The sequence below is a fragment of the Hemiscyllium ocellatum genome, chromosome 19, assembly GCF_020745735.1.
Source record: "Hemiscyllium ocellatum isolate sHemOce1 chromosome 19, sHemOce1.pat.X.cur, whole genome shotgun sequence".
Taxonomy (NCBI): Eukaryota; Metazoa; Chordata; class Chondrichthyes; order Orectolobiformes; family Hemiscylliidae; genus Hemiscyllium; species Hemiscyllium ocellatum.
In genome coordinates this window covers 5,725,263-5,742,499 of record NC_083419.1, presented here as the reverse complement: position 1 = coordinate 5,742,499, position 17,237 = coordinate 5,725,263, and the positions used below count along the sequence as shown (strand labels likewise).

The 17,237-nt window shown below is 40.0% G+C and overlaps 1 protein-coding gene across 4 annotated transcripts in view; it reads right to left on the bottom strand.

The window, feature by feature from the left end:
* The window catches only part of tmem117 (transmembrane protein 117), a 365,044-nt gene that overhangs the window by 66,824 nt on the left and 280,983 nt on the right, over positions 1–17,237 (bottom strand). For all 4 annotated transcript variants that reach the window (XM_060839212.1, XM_060839213.1, XM_060839215.1 and 1 more), the window contains one exon: positions 11,926–12,085. In XM_060839212.1, the coding sequence (XP_060695195.1) occupies positions 11,926–12,085 (160 nt within the window). The remainder of the gene's footprint in view (positions 1–11,925; positions 12,086–17,237) is intronic.

The window sequence follows — 17,237 nt, the reverse complement described above, 5'->3', positions numbered from 1 at the left end:
GTTCATTGTGCTCAAAGCAGAACTCTATACTGAAATGTTTTAAGAGCATGAAAAATGAAGAGGTAAGTGGTTAAATTACTGGGTGGGTTTCATGAGTACTCAGAGTCTTTCGGTCCATGAATTCTTTGTATTGGTATTGACACCATCCTGAAACCCCATTTAATGTAATATCAAGCAGCAGCCTTTTGACATTATCATTGCCAGCAATTCTCATACCACTTCTCTCAATTCAAGCTCGGTCAATTTCTGGAAAATGTATGAGTTTGGTGTTTGTGTAAAGTGTTGCTTCACACCAAGGTTATTGTTACTGACAGAATGAGTATGTTTCTTGTTACTGTCTATGATCAATATGCTTTGTACGCCAGGAATGTTTCTTACCCTCCAAGTGATTATCCCTGTTAAAACATTCCAACAGTAAGCCCTTTGAGAACTTTAAAATAAGAAAGTTTATTCAGTATCACACATTCAGTTTCAAACCTCATATCTCATACACACTGCACCAAATATAAATATTTAATACAGATGAAAATAAAACAAAACCAATACAATTTATAATTGACCATATGTCTCCTTTGTGTCAGGAATGTCATTTCTTAGATGAGTTGATGCTTTAATTGAAGTGAAAGTCTTACAAAGCAAAGGGTTCCAAGGAAACTACACAAAAAAACTGTGTAGCCAAATTTCCAGGAGGATAATTTTCAGGTGAAGTCAACATTGGAACAGGTTATTGGTGGGAACTTTCTTCATTTTAAATTAATTGCTGTCTATTGGCACTTGATGACTTGTAGTGGGATCAACCACCTCCTGTCACTGTTTAAAAAAAAACATAAAGACTGATCTTTTAGAAGCCAGACTCCTTTTCCACATAAGTTGGGAGGGACAGAGGTGGGTATTATGTTGTGGATTTCACACCCTAAGTTGAGAAAACCAGGATCTTTACTTTGAAAGACTTGCGATAACCTTTTGAATTAGTTTCATTAAAGGGCACTGAATCAACAGCAGTCTGAAAAGGGTGTCCTTGGGACAGAAGAGGAGTTTTGATCAATTTTTGTCAATTTCAAAACATTAGAATTAATTTGAAGTTTAAAATTTACAGAAGAATCGTGTCACTATATGCACAATAGAAAAACATCCTCACATTGAAGTGAAAAAGGATGAGAGGTGACTTGATAGAGGTGTACAAAATGATGACTGGCAGAGATAGAGTGAATAGTCGGAGTTTTTTTCCCAGGGCAGAGGTGTCTATCATGAGGGGGCATAATTTTATGATGATTGGAGGAAGGTTTAGGGGAGATATCAGGAGCGGGTTCTTTACACAGAGTGTGTTGGATGCATGGAATACACTGCCAGCAATGGTAGTAGAATCAGATACATTAGGGACATTTAAGTGTCTCTTGGAGAGGCATATGGATGGTATTGAAATTAAGGGTATATAGGTTTGTCTGATCTTCGAGTAGGATGAAAGGTCGGCACAACATCAAGCTGTGCTGTTTTATTCTGTGAATCAATAGTGAACTAAGAAGAGATGTAGTGCAGGAAACATGGGTGACAGAACAGGACATGGTGAGGATATAGTAATTGTCAATAACGGTTTACCTTTTTCTGCAAGGTTGAATCTCTGACATTTGTGTCTGGTACTACTTGTTTCTCAGCCCTTAGATCACACTGTAACAGCATATCATGCAGAGAGACAAATATTTCACCTTCTCCTTCTCAGATACAATGAAAAATCTAGAATTTTGAGTCCTGATTATATCATAATAGGCTAAATTTAGATTAACTGCATTCTAAGGAAGAAGAACACTGACATTATATACTTTTTTTAGAAACATTAGTTTACATTTTTCCTATGTCACAATGTAGTACAGCACATAGCTTTGCTAGGCTGATTCTCCATGATATCCCACTGAACTTCAGAACACAAAGGCAATCTCCACCTTATCTCCTATACTGGAGGCAAAAGGGTGTCCAATTTAGAGAAGTGCTTTTAATGAGGATTAAGGTTTATTGAAAAAACAATTTAAAGTCTTCCAGTATTTAATTAAATATAGTCATTAGGATCTCTCAATCCTAATCCTATGTTAAATTGAAATGAGGCAAAGAGAAAGCTGAGAATGGACATTTAGCAACTCACCACAGTCGCACAGTATTTTTACTGTTCCTGTCAGTACCCAGTCTGTTACTAAAATCTTCAATGTTAATAAAATTTATATGATAGTCAGTGTATCCTTATTCGGGGAGAAAGTGAGGACTGCAGGTGCTGGAGATCAGAGCTGAAGATGTGTTGCTGAAAAAGCCCCGAAGAAGGGCTCATGCCCGAAACGTCGATTCTCCTGCTCCTTGGATGCTGCCTGACCTGCTGCGCTTTTCCAGCAACACCTTTTCAGCAGTGTATCCTTATTCCCCTATTTCTCATGCTGGTAGGTCTAAAGCATGAAGTCAAGGTACTATTAACCTGATTCTTGTCAAGACATCTTATTGAGATATCTATCATGTCATCAAAACTGGAAATGAAAAGGTCCCTAACTTCTGGAAGCTGGTTTTAAATTGGTAATTTTACAGGTCTGTGCTACTGATGTGGGGCAGTGTATTTGATTTAAAAAATCATGGCTCGTGCAAATTTCTGAAATGCTGTGTCACATTATTCCCATCTAATTACTTGTAATTTGTTACTCCCTTCAACTTTTTGATCTTTTGTCATGGTACCCTTTTTCTAAAATAGCAGTGATGCATTAACATGCTTTCAATCACAAATATGTTTAGATAGATGCTTGTGACATTCTTCATAGAACTAATTAGTTGGAAAACTTATAATGACAATTTAAAGCAGCAAGTACATTTTTGTGTAATATAAGTCAGGTTTGACAGCGAGGAAAAAAAACCTTGTTTGTTTCTCTAAATAGTTATATATGAAAAATTAAAATTCAGGAAGCTTTTATCTTGTCAATTTATATTTTATTCTCACCCTAGGCATAGTTTCCCATACTGAACATTGACTTAACATTTACTCAATGATACATTTACACAGTTGCTGTTAAGAAATTTAAACTGAATTGGAAAGACACTACCTTCAGTTTTATTTTCCTCCTCCTGTACATATTTTGATGGTATTTCTGATCTATGGTTTATTTTTTTTAATGTGACAAGTAGGGCGGCAAATATGTAAGCAAGATGTGTGAAATGAGTGAAAGACAAATGGGTGTGGTTATGATTGTGGGGAGCGAATCAGCTCAGCCCCACAACAGCATTACAAGAACACACAGGAGTATAAGAATTAGCAGGGTGAGTAAATTATTCAGTCTCTCATGCCTGCATTTAACGATAATTATTTAGGGTTGACATTAAGAGTAATTTCTTTATTCAGAGAGTGGCAAATCTTTGTAATTCTCCAGCACAAAGTGCCGGGGTGTTCAGTCACTGCATAAATTTGAGGTAGCAAGAGATGCATTTCAAGACATTAAAGTCATCAAGGCATATTGGGATAGTGCAGAAAAGCGGTGTTGAGGTAGAAGATCAGCCAAAGATGGAGTAGGTTTGAGGGGCCAAATAACCTACTCCTGCTCCCATTTCCCAGGTAATGAGTGAGGCCTCAACTCCACTTTCATCTCCTCCCCATAAACTTGGACACCATCAGGACATATATTTTCTAATCAACTTACTCAGAGATGTTATTGCACACCTCTGAAGCAGCTGAGACTTGAATCCTCTTGGCCCATAGGTAGGGACACTATAACTATATTACAAGAGTCCGTATCGCCATCAGGATACTGTCCTAAAACCAACTATCTTTAGCTGCTTTATCAATGATCTTGTCTTCATCCAAAGTCAGAAATGGGTGTTTGCTGATGGTTACAGTGTTCAGGGCCATTCAAATTGTATCACATACTGAAGCAGTCACTGTCTGCCACCTACAAGACCTCGACAACATTGAGATTTGGGCTGACCCCTGACAAGTAATACTTGTGCCACACAAATGCCAGGCAATGACCAGCTCTAACAAGACATATTCCAATCATTTTTTTACATTCAATGATACTGCAGTTGCATTCCCATTATCAATATTCTGAGGAGGGAGGGGGTAAAGGAGATTTCCATTGACTAGGAACTAGGCCAGCCATTTAGCTACAAGAGCAAGTAGACCGGGAATCAGTAGCAGGTAACTCACCTTTGATTCTCTAAAGTCTGTGAATCATCTGAACATTTGAAGAAATCTACATTCCAATCTGGTTGAAGGATTCAATTCCTATCATGCCTGAGGCTCCAGTGGAAGCCCACAGCATGGCAGGGGAATAGGATAAGTATGGCAGGTCAGGCAGCATCCAAAGAACAGGAAATTTGACGTTTCGGGCAAAAGCCCTTCATCAGGAACACATTTTCAGCTCTGATCTCCAGCATCTGCAGACTTCACTTTTTACACAATAGGATAAGTATGCTCAGTTCTGCCCTTTGTCTATTCCCCGACAGGAAGCAAAAACCCAAGCATGGGACCAGAGTGCAGTAAGGAGAACTCAGTGATTAGCTAACTCTGGGCTAACTCTGAGATTTGGCAGGAGTGAGAGTCTCGAGAACAGCCATGAAAGCATGAGCCTGATGGGCAGTGGTTGTTTAGTGTGCTGGGAGCAGCTGCCACTTTTAGATGTAGTGCAAACTATAACCCACCCTGGCAAAGGTGGTGTGTGCTGGATTTAAAGATGGGACTTATGGATTCAGCTCTCTGTTGCATTTATGTTGAGCTGGAAACCTCTTTTGGCATTGCAAAATCTGACCCTAAGTGTATATAGAGTTCAGGATGCAAACCCCTAACTCCAGCTTGTTGGTTTTTAGAAGTGATACTTATTCTAATGAACCAGTTGTTGTATTTTTGCTATCTTGAAATGATACCTTTAAAATACAGTGTAAAGGAGGAACCACTGTTGCTGCCTCTTACATCCTTTTTTATGGTTTCACCTGCTGTGAGCATGAAAGTTGCCGCTACTGTGGTCTTGTGTGCTACAGTAAACAGGTAAAATTTCCTAGTCACAGATAGCCACAGAGATGCTCTCTCATTAGATTTTGCATGAATCTTAATGGTGTAAGACACCAATAGTGTACCATACCTTCAAGAGATTCTGGGGGCAGAGGTGAATGTCGTGGCCATCACTAAAGGAGATGGTGCTCGGGAAGCTGAAAAATCTTAAGGTGGATAAATTACCCAGACTGGATGAACTACACCAAAGAGTTCTAAAGGAGATAGCTGAAGAGATTCTAGAGGCATTGGTGGTGAATTTCAGTAATCACTGAAGTCAGGCTGGAAAATGGATCTGGTAACATTCCTGTTTAAGAAGGGTGGAAGGTAGAAGACAAGAAATTATCGATCAGCGAGACTGACCTCAGTCATTGGTAAGATTTCAGAGTCTAAGATGAGATTGCGGAGTACTTGGAAGTGCATGGTAACATAGTGCTGAGTCAGCATGGCTTCATCAAGGGAAGGGCATGCCTGACAAATATGTTTGAATTCTTTGAGGAGGTAATGAGAAAGTTAGATAAAGGAGAGCCAGTGAACTTGATCTATTTGGATTTTCAGAAGGCATTTAACAAGGTATTACACAGGAGATTTTTAAATAAGAACCCACCATGTTAGGGAAAGGTATTGGCGTGAATAGAGGATTGGCTGAGTGGTAGAGCCAGACAGTAGGGATAAAGGGACCTTTTCCAAATAGTACTCTGCAATTAATGGACTTCTTCAGGGGTCAATGTTGAGACCACACCTATTCATTTTATACATCAACAATCTGCTCAAAGGAATTGAGGACATTGTTGGTATGTTTGCAGATGACACAAATAGGAGGTGGAGGGACAGGTAGTATCGAGGAAACAGGGAGACTACAGAAGGACTTGGACAGGTTATGAGAGTAGACAAAGATGTGGCAAATGGAATACAATGTAGGAGAGTGTGATGTTATATGAAAAATAGAGGTGTAGACTATTTTCTAAACAGGGAAAGGCTTTTGAAATCTGAAGCACAAACGGACTTGGGAGTTTTAGTTCAGGATTCCCTTCTGGTTAACGTGCAGGTTCAGTTGGCAGTTGAGAAGGCAAATGCAATGTTAGCATTCATTTCAAGAGGGCTAGAATATAACAGCAGAGATGTACTGCTGAGGCTGTATGAAGTTTTGGTTAGACCGCATTTGAAAGGTTGAGAGTGGTTTTGGGCACTGTATCTAATGAAAGTGTGCTGGCCTTGGAAGGGGTCCAGAGTAGGTTCACAAGAATGATCCCAGAGATGAAAGGCTTGTCATACAAGGAGTGGTTGAGGACTCTGGGTTTATACTTGGTGGAGTTTTGAAAGCTACGGGGCGATCTGATTAAAATTTACAGAATACTGAGAGGTCTAGATAGAGTGGACATGGAGAAAGTGTTTCCACCTGTAGGAGAGACTGGGACCCAAAAGGCACAGCCTCAGAGTGAAAGAATGACTATTTATAAGTAACTGTATTTTAGTAGTAAGATTAATGAGAGGAACAAAGGTTATGGGGTGACGGCAGGAGAATGAGGTTTAAGTTGTCGTAGTAGTCTGGTTGTCAGTTCAGAAATGTTCTTGGTGTATGGTAACGTGGCTAGTCCTTTGGGTTATGGCATGTACTCATTCTGTTGTCTTTCCCTTAGGCATCTGTTGTGCTGAACTGCAAAAAGAGGAAGAATAACACCTCTACAATGTATGTGTCAAAAACGGATACCCCTGCAATTTCATCAACAGATGCCTAAGGGAAAGACAATGGAATGAGGACATGCCACAACCCAAATGACTAGCCACGTTACCATACATCAAGAACATTTCTGAACTGACAGCCAGACTACTACGACCACTAGGACTCATAACAGCACACAAACCAACAGCCACTCTCAAACAACTCACCAGGACAAAGGACCCGATACCCAGCATGAGCAAAACCAACGTAGTGTACAAAATCCCATGCAAGGACTGCACAAAACACTACATAGGACAAACATGAAGACAGCTAACGATCCGCATCCATGAACACCAACTAGCCACGAAACGACACGACCAGCTATTCTTAGTAGCCACACACGCAGATGACAAGCAACGTGAATTCGACTGGGACAACACTACTATTATAGGACAAGCCAAACAGAGAACAGCCAGGGAATTCCTAGAGGCATGGCACTCATCCACAGATTCTATCAACAAACACATTGACCTGGACCCAATATACCGACCACTGCAGAGGACAGCTGGAACGGACAACCTGAAGTGGCAGATTCAAACCACTACAAATGCCGGAGGAAACAACACAGAAGCGCTTCACAGGAGGCTCCCAAGCACTGAGGATGTCACCTAGACAGGGGACAAAACGTCTGCAACAAAAACTCCCAGCTCGGCGAACAGAACCACAACAATGAACTAAGAGTAACCCCCAAATATGCTATTGTAATTCTACCTTGGTATCCTAGAATTATAATCCAAACATCATCAAATGTAGTAAAAAGTACAGAAAAATGGAACAAAGACAGTCTATTGATGCTCACCATCTTCCAACTGCAGCAGATTCTACAATTCAAATGATATAAATTTGGCAATAAGTTCAAACTCAAGTCTGAATTGCCAAGCCATATCCTGGAAAAGTAAATCCAGTGACTAGTTTTACGCCCATTTATCTAATGTAATGTTTGTTACAGTTCTCGCATGGTATTTTGCTTGTTGTCTGTTTAGGGTTTTTTAAGTTCATTAGCAGCTGATTTAGTGTGTTAGGGGCTTTGTGGGCTACCATGATGCCAAGAGGACTGAGTAGCCTGACAGCCACCATTTTACATGAACATCAACTAGCCACAAAAAGACACGACCCCATCTCACTAGTATCCTCACATACAGATGAGGAAGGACACTTGGACTGGGACAACATATCCATCCTAGGACAGGCTAAACAGAGACATGCACAAGAATTCCTAGAAGCTCCAACCGGAACTCTATCAACAAACACATCAACTTGGGCCCCATCTACCACCCTTTGAGAAAAACACCAGGAACACAACATCAACACAAATTACACCACCAAACCAAGGAAACCTAAACACATAAATAGAAAGCAGGACATAACACCAATGCTTTACTGGAGGCTCACTGATTATGTTACCTAGGATGGTGACAAAACATCTGAAACCAAACCTTCCAGCTCAGCGAGCAAACCTACATCCAGAACCTCAACCTGAGCTACAAATCTTCTCAAAACTCACTCATAGGGTTTCTTAATAGCAGGTATTTATTGCAAAATAAATTGGTTATTTCTTGAAACAATCTCTCATTGAATCATGCAGCTCTGTATTATAAAGAAATATTATCAGCAGTTGTTTGGGTAACACAATAATTAATAGCTGATATATGTAATTCAGTCTTTTTGGAACAATTACAGAAAATGCCTGAGAAACTCAGCAGGTCTGGCAGCATCTGTGGAGAGATGGAGAGACAGAGTTAATGTTTCAAACCCAGATCCAGCTCCCTTTTGTTCCAAACAGTTATACTTGTCTTGAAATGTTAACTCAATTTCTCTCTGTGCAGATGATTACAGACTTAAGTTTTTCCAGCACTTTCTATTTTATTTCAGATTTCCGACATCCAAGTATTTTTGGGGCAAGTGATGGCAAGTGTTAACTCTTTGCCAAGTGTTCTCAGCTGTACTGGCAAATAGGCATGACAACATAATCCATGAGGAGGAAATCACAAAAGAAAGAATCTATGCTTGTCACGGTGGTAAGATCTAACCAGGAGAAGGGTGAAGGATGTAACGAGATCAATTAAAAGAGGTAGATATGTCAATAAACTACTTTGCAGCAAATATGAAACGATACCTGTTCAGATATAACACTTCCTGGCAGTGACGGGGTCTACTGGCAAGCTTTACTTCTATCGATTATGATTGCTACTCATTGGCATAATAAGAATGTCCCATAGCACTACACAGCCAATTATTTCTTACTGACATTTTTAGCAAATTTTGCAGACATCCTATATACAACAAGATCCCTCAATCAATTAAATGGAGACAAATGACTAATTTATCAGTTCTTGGGGTTTTGGTTTAGGATCAGAAATATTGAAAATAAGTATGGAATATGCTATTCAGTCCATTGAGCCTACTCCATTGCTGAACATGATAATGCCTGTTCACCTTTCCCAAAAGCATATTCATCTGATTGCCCTGCTATAGGAAGGATATTGTGGCACAGTGGTTAGCACTGCTGCCTCACAGCGCCTGAAGACCCGGGTTCAATTCCCGACTCAGGCGACTGACTGTGTGGAGTTTGCACGTTCTCCCGTGTCAGCGTGGGTTTCCTCCGGGTGCTCCGGTTTCCTCCCACAGTCCAAAGATGTGCGGGTCAGGTGAATTGGCCATGCTAAATCGCCCGTAGTGTTAGGTAATGGGTAAATGTTGGGGTATGGGTGGGTTTCGCTTCGGCGGGTCGGTGTGGACTTGTTGGGCCGAAGGGCCTGTTTCCACACTGTAAATCTAATCTAATCTAAAAATCTAATCTAATTATTAATTGGAGAGAGGACAGAAAAGACTTACAAGGATGTCACCACAATTGGACAGCTTGAGTTATTAAGGAGAGGCTGGAACTTCTTCCACTGGAGTGTAGGAGGTTGAGGGGTGACCTTAGGTTTATAAAATCATGAGGGGCATTGTTAAGGTGAACAGCAAAGGTCTTTTTGCTGGGGTGGGGGAGATCAAAACTAGAGGGCATAATTTTAAAGTGAGAGAAGAGAGATTTCAAAGGGACCTGAGGGGCAATGTTTTCACACAGAGGGGGTTCGTAATAGAATGGTCTACCAGAGAATGTGGTAGATGCAAGTGCAGTTATAATATTTAAAAGACATTTGGATAGGTACATGAATAGGAAAGGTTTAGAGGGTTATGGGCCAAATGCAGACATATGGGATTAGTTTAGTTTGGGAAACTTGGTTGGCATGGAAGAAGACCGAAGAGTCAGTTTCCGTGCTGTATGACTCAATGACTATAACTCTTTCCCTAAACCGCTTGACAGACTCTAAAAATCAAAGATTCTGCAGTCTGCTTCAAAACAATATCAGGCTTTCCTTTACACTACAAATGATACTCTGAAATGGTGAAGTTTAGTTGAAGCATTATTAAAGACAGTAGTGGTATGAGGAACTCATTCTTTCGTTGTATGTGAATGCATAACACAACAAAAATCTGCATCTTTAACGTAAGCTATTCCAAGATACTTCACAGTAATGTAATCAAACAAACATTGTCACTGAATTAAAGAGGAGAGATCATGATACGTGATCAAAAGCTTAGTCAAAGAGGTCAAGCTTAAGAAGCATTCTAAAGGACAGGTCAACAAGCATAGGGAGGAATTTTCAAAGCTTGGGGTAATATAGACCTTATAGTTTTCAGTATTTACAGTTCATTCGCACATGGTAACTTGAATGAAATAACTATCAAAAATAGAAGCATGCATGGTAATAAACATTAGATAAGTATCATCACATTCTCAAACACATCAAAGTTATGTACTTCATAAACATTGTCACTTGTCTATCAATTTTTGTTGAAAATATGGAACGCTTTTTGCAAGTGTGTTATTTCTCTGGTAAGTGTTAGTGGGGGAACACTTTGGGACTGGTGATCATAATTCTTTTAGTTTTAAAATAACTATGGAAAAGATAGGCCTTCCCATAAAATTCTTAACTGGAGTAAGACAATTTTTAATAGTATGAGGCAGGAACTTTTAAAAGTTGATTGGAGTTGGATTGAATTTTATAGGGATGACTAACAACTGGGAGGTTTTCAAAAGTGAGATAACAAGAGTTCAGAGGCATAATGTTCCTGTTAGGGTGAAGGGCAAGGTAAAAGTAGGGAACAAAGAATGAATAAAGATATTGAGGTTCTGGTCAAGAATAAGAAGGAGTCATATATTAGACATACACAACTGGGATCAAATGAATCTCTTGAAGAGTATAAAGGGTGTATGGGCATTCTTAAGAGGGAAGTCAGGGGGGGTGAAAGGGAGGTATGAGAAAACCTTCGCAAATAAGGTTGCGGATAATCCAAAGAGATTCTATAAGTACATTAAGAGCAAAAGAACAATGAGAGTGAGAATTGGGCCCCTTAAAGCTCAACGAGGTCATCTATGTGTTGAACCTCAGGACATGGGAGAGATACTAAGTGAATATTTTGTCAGTTTTTACTATGGAGATAGAAATGGAGGCTAGAGAACTCAGGGAAGCAAGTAATTGTTTTGAGCATGATCATCATGAACTGGTTGGACTGAACAGTCTGCTTCCATGCTGCATGACTCTCTTCATGCAATAAAATATGTGCCATCACTGAATTTTGCCAAATATTGTACTCAAAACCCATTTTTGTTAAGTATAATAATAAAGTCACAGATTCTTTTCTCTTTGAGATGGATATAAGAGAAATGCATTCCTTTCAGTGTGATATCTTGTTTAAACAAAATATTTTTATCCAACTTTGTTTTCATTGCTTGTTTTTCCAATGTTAAAAGCTGTGTTTGTAGCCTTCATAAGTTCAAATTCAAATTGGTGATTCTTAAAATTGAAAAGAAGTCCTTACCGTGCATCATAAAGCAATAAAGTCTTTGCGATGCTGAGTGTCAGAGGCACATTTAAACAAGGTAAGTTCATTTATAGGTCTTTTAAAAAATTAACAATGCTGTGTTTTATGTAATGATTTTTCCCATAATACAGAATTTAGATGATTATATTACATAAACTTTTATCTATTATGAAATTACCATCTTTGTTGGTAGCAATCAGGTTCCACGGTTACATTGTTTAACTTGAATGAGAATTGTTTGCAGATCTATCATACTTGCTTAGCAAAGAAAGCTGTGCATAATTTTGGAAAATCAAAATATAGTTTTTGAAAATTTGACCAGTACCTGCATGACAATGAGGAGGTCAAAGACGAGGATAAAAGAGGCCAGAAAGGCTCTGGAGACTTCATCGCTCGGCAAAAATCCTCGGTTCAGTTTGTCCCAACTGATCCAGTCAGTGGTGATGACAACAACAACTACACTGGTCAGGATAATCAGCACAGACCTGTGAGCAGAAGAGAGGAATACATTTTCACTAATTGCTCATAGGTAAGCAAAAGGAAGGGTATGGAAGTACTCTGGTAATTTTCAAAGTATTTTTTTTTATTTTTAACAAAGACAAGTATTTAAATATAGAACCACACATCTCTTCATTGACATGTATCATCTTTTCAGTAGTCATTGCAAATGGTGCTGAACATTGTGTAATAATTGGCGACTATCCCCACTTCTGACCTGATGATGGAGGGAAGGTCATTGATGAAGCAGCTGAAGATGGTTGGGATTAGGACATTACCCTGAGGAATTCCTGCAGAGATGTCCTGGAGATGACTGACCTCCAACAACCACAGCCACCTTCTTATGTGTCCGTACAACTCTAACTACTAGAGAGTTTGCCATCTGATACCCATTGATTCCAGTTTTGCCAGGGCTCTTTGATGCTACACTTGGTTGAATGCAGCCTTGATGTCAAGGGCTGTCACTCTCACCTTGGAATTCAGCTCTTTTGTCCATGATTGAACCAAGGCTGTAATGAGGTCAGGAGCTGAGTGATTCTGGAGGAACCCAAACTGGGTGTCATTGAGCAGGTTATTGCTGAGTAGGTGCTGCTAGATAGCATTTTTGCTGACACCTTCCATCACTGTACTGATGATTGAGAGTAGACCGATAGGGTAGTAATTGGACAGGTTGGATTTGTCTTGCTTTTTATGTACAGGACATACCTAGGTAAGTTTCCACATTGTTGGGTTGATATCAGGGTTGTAACAATACTGGAAGAGTTTGGCTAGGTAAGTGGCAGATTCTAGATTGCTGGAATGTTGTCAGAGCCTATAAGCATTGGAATAGACATTGGAGTATCCAGAGTCTCCAACTGTTTCTTGATCTCACGTGCAGATGATGGATCATCCATTCAGCACTTCTGACTGAAAATTGCTGCAAATGCTTCACCCTTATCTTTTGCTTTGATGTGCTGGGCTCTTCCATCATTGAGGATAGGGATATTTGTGAGCCTCTCCCTTTCGCGAGTTGTTTAATCATCCACCACTATTCATGACTGGATATGGCAGGACTGCAGAGCTTAGATCCGATCTATTGGTTGTGGGATTGCTTAGCTCTGTCTATCACTTACTGCTTATGTTGTTTGGCATGCAATTAGTCCAGGTTAGTAGCTTCACCAGGTTGACACCTCAACTTCAGGTATGCCTGCTGCTGCTCCCGGCATGCCCTCCTACACTGTCCATTGAGCCAGGGTTGATCCCCTGGCTTGATGGTAATAGTTGAGTGGGGGATATGCCAGGCCATGAGATTACAGATTGTATTGGAGTACAATGCTGCTGGTGTTGATGGTCCACAGCACCTCATGGATTCTGAGCTTTAATTTGCTAGATCTGTTCAATGTCTGTCCCGTTTAGCATGGTGATAGTGCCACACAGCACATTGGAGATTAGTCTCAATGTGAAGGTGGGACTTTGCCTCCACAAGGACTGTGCGGTGGTCGCTCTTACCAATACTGTCATGGACAGATGCACTGTAACTGGCAGATTGGTAAGGATGAGGTCATGTATGTTTTTTCTCATTGGTTCCCTCATCACCTGCTGCAGAACCAGTCTAGCAGCTGTGTCCTTTAGGACCACACCAGCTCCATCAGCAATACTGCTGTTAAGGCACACTTGGTGGTGGACATTGAAATCCCTGACCAAGAGTATATTCTGTGCCCTTTCTGCCTCAGAACTTCCTCCAAGTGTTGTTCAACATGGAGCAGAATTGACTCATCAGCTGAAGGAAGCAAGTACATGATAACCAGCAGTACGTCACAATAAATAATTTATTTTCTTTGAATGCCAAACCAGATTTCGAAATGGAAATCCTGTTTGTTTACTCTCTCTCTCTCATCCAAGGGCACTTTGAAATGCCCCAATCGTTATTATAACTGTCATTAGTTAATCCACCACAGACCAAGGGTCCAAACTTGACTCCTCTTGGAACAAATGACAACAATGCATCCAAACGTACTGTGGCCACATGTTGAGAAATAGCAATTTATTTCCGAGATCTGAGGAAGGGTCACTGGACCTGAAGCATTAACTTTGATTTCTCTTTACAGATGCTGCCAGACTTGCTGAGTTTTTCCAGCAACTTCAGTTTTTGTTTGTAATTTACTTCCCTGTTTCAATTTTCTCTTTAATTTCCACCCATTCACCTTCCTTTCCTGAAGGTTATGATTCATGTTACGGGATAGGACTACATGATGTTGTCATTGTGCACAAAAAAAATCCATTACTGACTTATGCTGTTGGTAATAAATGGGGTTGGAGTTGAATTTGTTTCTTCAAACAAGAAAGAATATGGATTTATTTGAAAAGCCCTCACATTGCTGACTTTTTAAAATGTATTTGATTTTCTATTGGCAGCATGCAAGGATTGAGAAGCACAAAAGCTCAAAGTTACTTAGCTTAGTGTTGCTGTGAAATGATTGTTAAATTGTTTGCAATTTATCTTAGTTGGAAAACAACAGTTAGTGACCACTGATTGGTGAACCACAGAGACTTTGGAGACAGTGCTCTTCTATCAATTAATGCCTACACATCTCCTCATCATTGCAGTTGGTTGACCTGTTAAGCCTTCCAAAATACACATGGAAACAGATTCACTTGATGGACTCCATTATGCTAATACTGTTGGCCCAAAGATCATAAAATGAAAGAATAGCAATAGGTTATTCAATCTATTGAGTCTGCTCTGTGATTCAATGAGATCATAGCTAATCTGATAATCCTCAACTCCACTTTCCATTCTTTTCCTCATAACTCAATTGCTTTACTGATCAAAATTCTGTCTATCTGAGCCTTGAATGTACTGAACGATCCAGCGTCAATCGCCTTCTGTGATAAAGAATTCCACAGATTCACTATCCTCAGAGGATAAATATCTCATCTTTATGGATGAATGGATGAATATCTAATCTGAGAATATGCCCTCTGGGCAGAGACTCTCCCACAGGAGGAAATAACCACTCCAGATCTACTCTGTCAAGTCCTCTAAGAATCTTGTATGCTTTAATAAAGTCACCTCTCATTCTTCTAAATTCCAATGAAGATAGGTTAGTCTAACCTTTCAACCTGCCCTCATACCTGGTATCAGCCTAGTGAACTTTCTCTGGACTACCTCCAGAGCCAGTATATCTTTTCTTAGATAAAGGGGGCAAAAACTTAACAACAATCCAGCTGTTGTCTGACCATGCCTTGTATAATTTTAGTAGCCCATTGAAATAAACATCAACATTCCATTTGCTTTCCCTATTATCTACTAAATTTGGGTGCTAGCTTTTGAGATTCATACACAAGGGCTCCCACATTCCTCTGTTCTGTAGCTTTCTGCAGTCGTTAGAGTCATAGAGTCAGAAACGTACAGCACGGAAACAGACCCTTCGGTTCAACATGTCCATGCCGAACAGCTATCCCAACCCAATCTAGTCCCATCTGCCAGCACCTAGTCCATATCCCTCCAAACCCTTCCTATTCATTTAAATAATATTCTGCTCCTCTATTCTTCCTGCTGAAGTCCATAACCTCACATTATATTTCATCTGCCAAGTTGTTGGCTATTTGTGTAACTTATCTAAATCCCTCTGCAAACACTGTCACATGCTCATCACTCGTCTTTCCACCTATCGCTGTGTCATCTACAAACTTTTCTCATTCAAGTCATTAATATGTATTGTAAGTAATTGTGGCCCCAGCACTGATCTCTGTGGGACACCACTAGGTACAGGTTGCCATCTTGAAAATGCCCCCTTATCACAACTCTGATTTCTATTGATTCATCTGTCTTCTATCTATCCTAATGTACTACCTCCAACACCACGGACTGTTATTTTATTAAGTAGCCTAATGTGAAGTATCTTAGGAAGTGCCTTCTGAAAATCCAAATATATTACATGCACTGATTCCTCTTTATCTATCCTGCTGGTTACCACCTCAAAGATGCCTACTGGCTTTCTAAATGCCAACAGCAGTAAAATGAAGAATTTGAAAATTCTTATTGCCTAAATGAGGTTTCCCAATGCATTAGGATTCCAGATGAGATATTCCAAATAAAAACTGAAATTGCTGGTGAAGTTCAGCAGTTCTGGCAGCAGCTGTGCAAAGAGAGCAAAGTTAACGTGTTGAGTCTGATGAAGAGCTCCATGTGAGGATGGATAAACTGGCTCCTCATTTTTACTATTCTGCTACTGTGATAGGTTAATTTAAAAAGGATCTCTGCCTTTGTGGATGTCTTTCTCCCACACCAAAGTCAGAGTCAGACAGTATGGAACAGACCCTTCAGTCCAACTTGACCATGTTGACCAGGTTTTCCAAACGAAACCAGTCCCATTTGCTTGAATTTGGCCCATATCCCTCTAAACTGTTCATGCTCCTATCCAAATGTCTTTTATATGTTGTAACTGTACCTGCATCTACCACTTCCTCTAGTGCTTTATTCCACATACGAACCACGCCGAGTGAAAAAGTTGCCCGTCAGGTTCCATTTAAATCTTTCTCCTCTCAATTTAAAAATACGCCTAGTTTTGAACATCTCTAGGGGAAAAACCTGTGCTTTTTACCTTATCTATGCCCCTCATGATTTTAAAAACCTCTAAGGTCACCCCTCAACCTCCCTCACCCCAGTGAAAAATGTTCCAGTTTATTCAGCCTCTTTTTATAACTCAAACCCGCCAGTCCCAGCAATCTCCTTGTAAATCTTTTATGCACCCTCTTCAATTTAATATCCTTCCTATAGCAGGGTGACCAGAACTGTACAGAGTACTTGAAAAGTGGCCTCACCAATGTCCTGTACAACCACAACATGATGTCCACCTTCTATATTCAGTGAAGAGAAATCAGAAATAACATTTGGATCCAGTGACCCTTGCTTAAGACTGATGGTAGTTAGGAAAATGTGAGATTATAAGCACAAGATAAGGTGAGGGGAGGGGAAAAGGAATAAATGATAAATGGGAATAGAGCCCAAAGAGACAAAAGAACAGTTGGATAGACAAAGGAGTGGATAACAATCTGGTTAGAAGGGTGAAGAGCTGTTAATGGAGACTGTTAGTAGCTAACAATAGGTAGTATATAGTGGCAGACTATGTGATAACAAGGCCTGGTGTGTGGGGT